This window comes from Lygodium microphyllum, chromosome 12 (assembly GCF_053477565.2).
Source record: "Lygodium microphyllum isolate KBCC chromosome 12, Lygodium_microphyllum_v1.1.10, whole genome shotgun sequence".
NCBI lineage: Eukaryota > Viridiplantae > Streptophyta > Polypodiopsida > Schizaeales > Lygodiaceae > Lygodium > Lygodium microphyllum.
Window position 1 is genome coordinate 99107109 of NC_141146.1, and position 2036 is coordinate 99109144.

At 42.5% G+C, this 2036-nt stretch overlaps 1 protein-coding gene across 1 annotated transcript; it reads left to right on the forward strand.

Annotated features, from left to right (window-relative positions):
• The first annotated feature begins 482 nt into the window (after nt 1–482).
• Nucleotides 483–1808, forward strand: LOC148028085 (putative E3 ubiquitin-protein ligase RHY1A). Its single transcript, XM_087688994.1, has 3 exons — nt 483–835; nt 986–1122; nt 1426–1808. Exons 1-3 carry the CDS (start codon nt 656–658, stop codon nt 1784–1786), a joined length of 678 nt encoding a protein of 225 aa, XP_087545120.1. The 5' UTR covers nt 483–655; the 3' UTR covers nt 1787–1808.
• Nucleotides 1809–2036: the final 228 nt, after the last annotated feature.

Genomic DNA, 2036 nt, shown 5'->3' on the forward strand with positions numbered 1-2036 from the left:
TAGTTTCAAATAGCATTGATTTCAATGTATCATATTTTATGTGACACATAACTTTAGGAAAAATTGAGTGAACAACCACGAGTGTATGACAAATTGAGATGTTGAAGTCTAGTAGGGAAATCCTACACTATGCTTTTGGCTAACTCATGTGAACTAAGAATCTAAGGACTCCATGTTGTGATTCAACCCTTAGACTTGAGAGTGAGGGGGCACAAGAAGAATGCTCAAAACAATTTTGGTGAAAGGGTAGCTATATTCACAAAAATGTTGCTAGTGGAACCATGACAAAATGTAAGTGTTTGGCTTTTGATTTGAATGTGCAAATGAACATTTTGCAAAAAGTAAGCATGAAAGGGAGATGATAGGAATGTGCATGTTAAAGGAGTGACGGTAAAAGGATGGGAGAAAACATTCTTGGGTGAGTGTGGGAGGTGCAAAATGGACCCTAGCATGCAAGGCGTGCATGCCCCATGTGTGTGAAAGGTGAAGATGTTTTTGCTTTTGATTTTTCTCTCACAGAATTGGCCTCAAGAGCGTGAAAGCTCCCGGCAGCTTCAGCCTTGAAAAAGAGGGCATTGGTCTATATGAGGGAATTGGTCTGTATGTCAGACACACACACGAGGAGAGAGAGAGAGAGAGAGAGAGAGAGAGAGAGATGAGTATTCCCGGAGTGGAGTCTGCTCGAAGGAGGCGAGTCTCTCACGGCCGCTCAGCAGGCAGCTCCTTCCTTATCCCACTCGACACTACTCGCCTCTCCTTATCATGTTATAATAAGAAGCTCCACAATACCCCCACCGGCTCTTCTCCTTCTACTGCGTCTGTGCTCCTTAATCAGGTACGACCGATCATATCGTCGCCTAATTTGCAATCCTACGCCCTCGTCTAAATTCTTTGCATGCGCGCCATGGCGGCTCGATGGGTAACTGCTGCAAGAAAGACAGTAGATTATATCGTGTTTCCTTCGTTTTTCTTCGACTACTTGTAGGAGCAGCTATACTCTGGCAGGATTAGTGGCCGCGAGGATCTGCCTCATGTGGTGGTGGATGGCCTCTCCGGTCCTGCTCTCGCAGCACGCAAGCGGCTGGACGAGAAACTTCGAACTCTCTCTCTCTCTACCTCGAGGTTCTCTCTCTCTCTCTCTCTCTCTCTCTCTCCATCTATAGACTCATCCATGGACAGCGCGACGCACGCACACGCACACACACAACACATTCATCGCACAACCTATTGCCCTTAATAATGATGCATTTCAATCCTATATACTTGGACATCCCTCTTGCACCTCCCTTCTATTAACTTCTCAAACTAAGTGTTAAATCGAAAAATTGGCCAAACAAGCAACCACTTCTCTCTACACTTTACCTACCACCTACGTGTCCTAACTCACATCTATTCCTTACCTACTATCCACATTCTCTTTTTCAGGCCCAATACGAATGAGAGCATCCAAGCTCGGACCTATTTGCAAAGAAGCATCATGGGCACCTGCTTGAACATGCCTAAAGAAGTTGGGCTTCTAGATATCAAGAGGAAAATAAAGATCAAAGAGAAGAGGGCACATACGAGCCATGGTTTGGTCTTAGAACATCAACAAGATTGTCCGGTTTGCCTTGATAGTTTCACATCTGAGAAACTACAAATATGCCTTCCATGTAAACATAAATTTCACAGTGATTGTCTTATTCCTTGGCTTCAAAGACATTGTTTGTGTCCCTTTTGTAGAGCAGCTATTCATGTGGATGAAATAGGTCAATACACACTTGTGCGCCCAATATATCAGAAATAAAGAAATCACTTATTTCTTTCAAGACTTTCATTTTGGTTCTTTGTGTGTGATAACATCTTGTACACCTAATATTCAAGCATGCTTAATGCTTTCAAATAAAGCCTAAATTTTAAATAAATCAAAAGGTATAATACAAGAAAGTGAGTGTGTGAAAGTGTCTAGTATATGTATGTATGCTTGCATGCTCATGTGTGTGCATTTGTGCTGCAAAAAACTCAAGTATAAGAATTAAGATGGCTCTTTGAAAAGT

Bases quoted from the DNA above. Each gene is read 5' to 3' on its own strand.
- LOC148028085 (XM_087688994.1), top strand. From the start codon at position 656: ATGAGTATTCCCGGAGTGGAGTCTGCTCGAAGGAGGCGAGTCTCTCAC. The intron at 836-985 runs GTACGACCGATC...GACTACTTGTAG, and splicing joins CGTCTGTGCTCCTTAATCAG to GAGCAGCTATACTCTGGCAG. The intron at 1,123-1,425 runs GTTCTCTCTCTC...TCTCTTTTTCAG, and splicing joins CTCTCTCTCTCTACCTCGAG to GCCCAATACGAATGAGAGCA.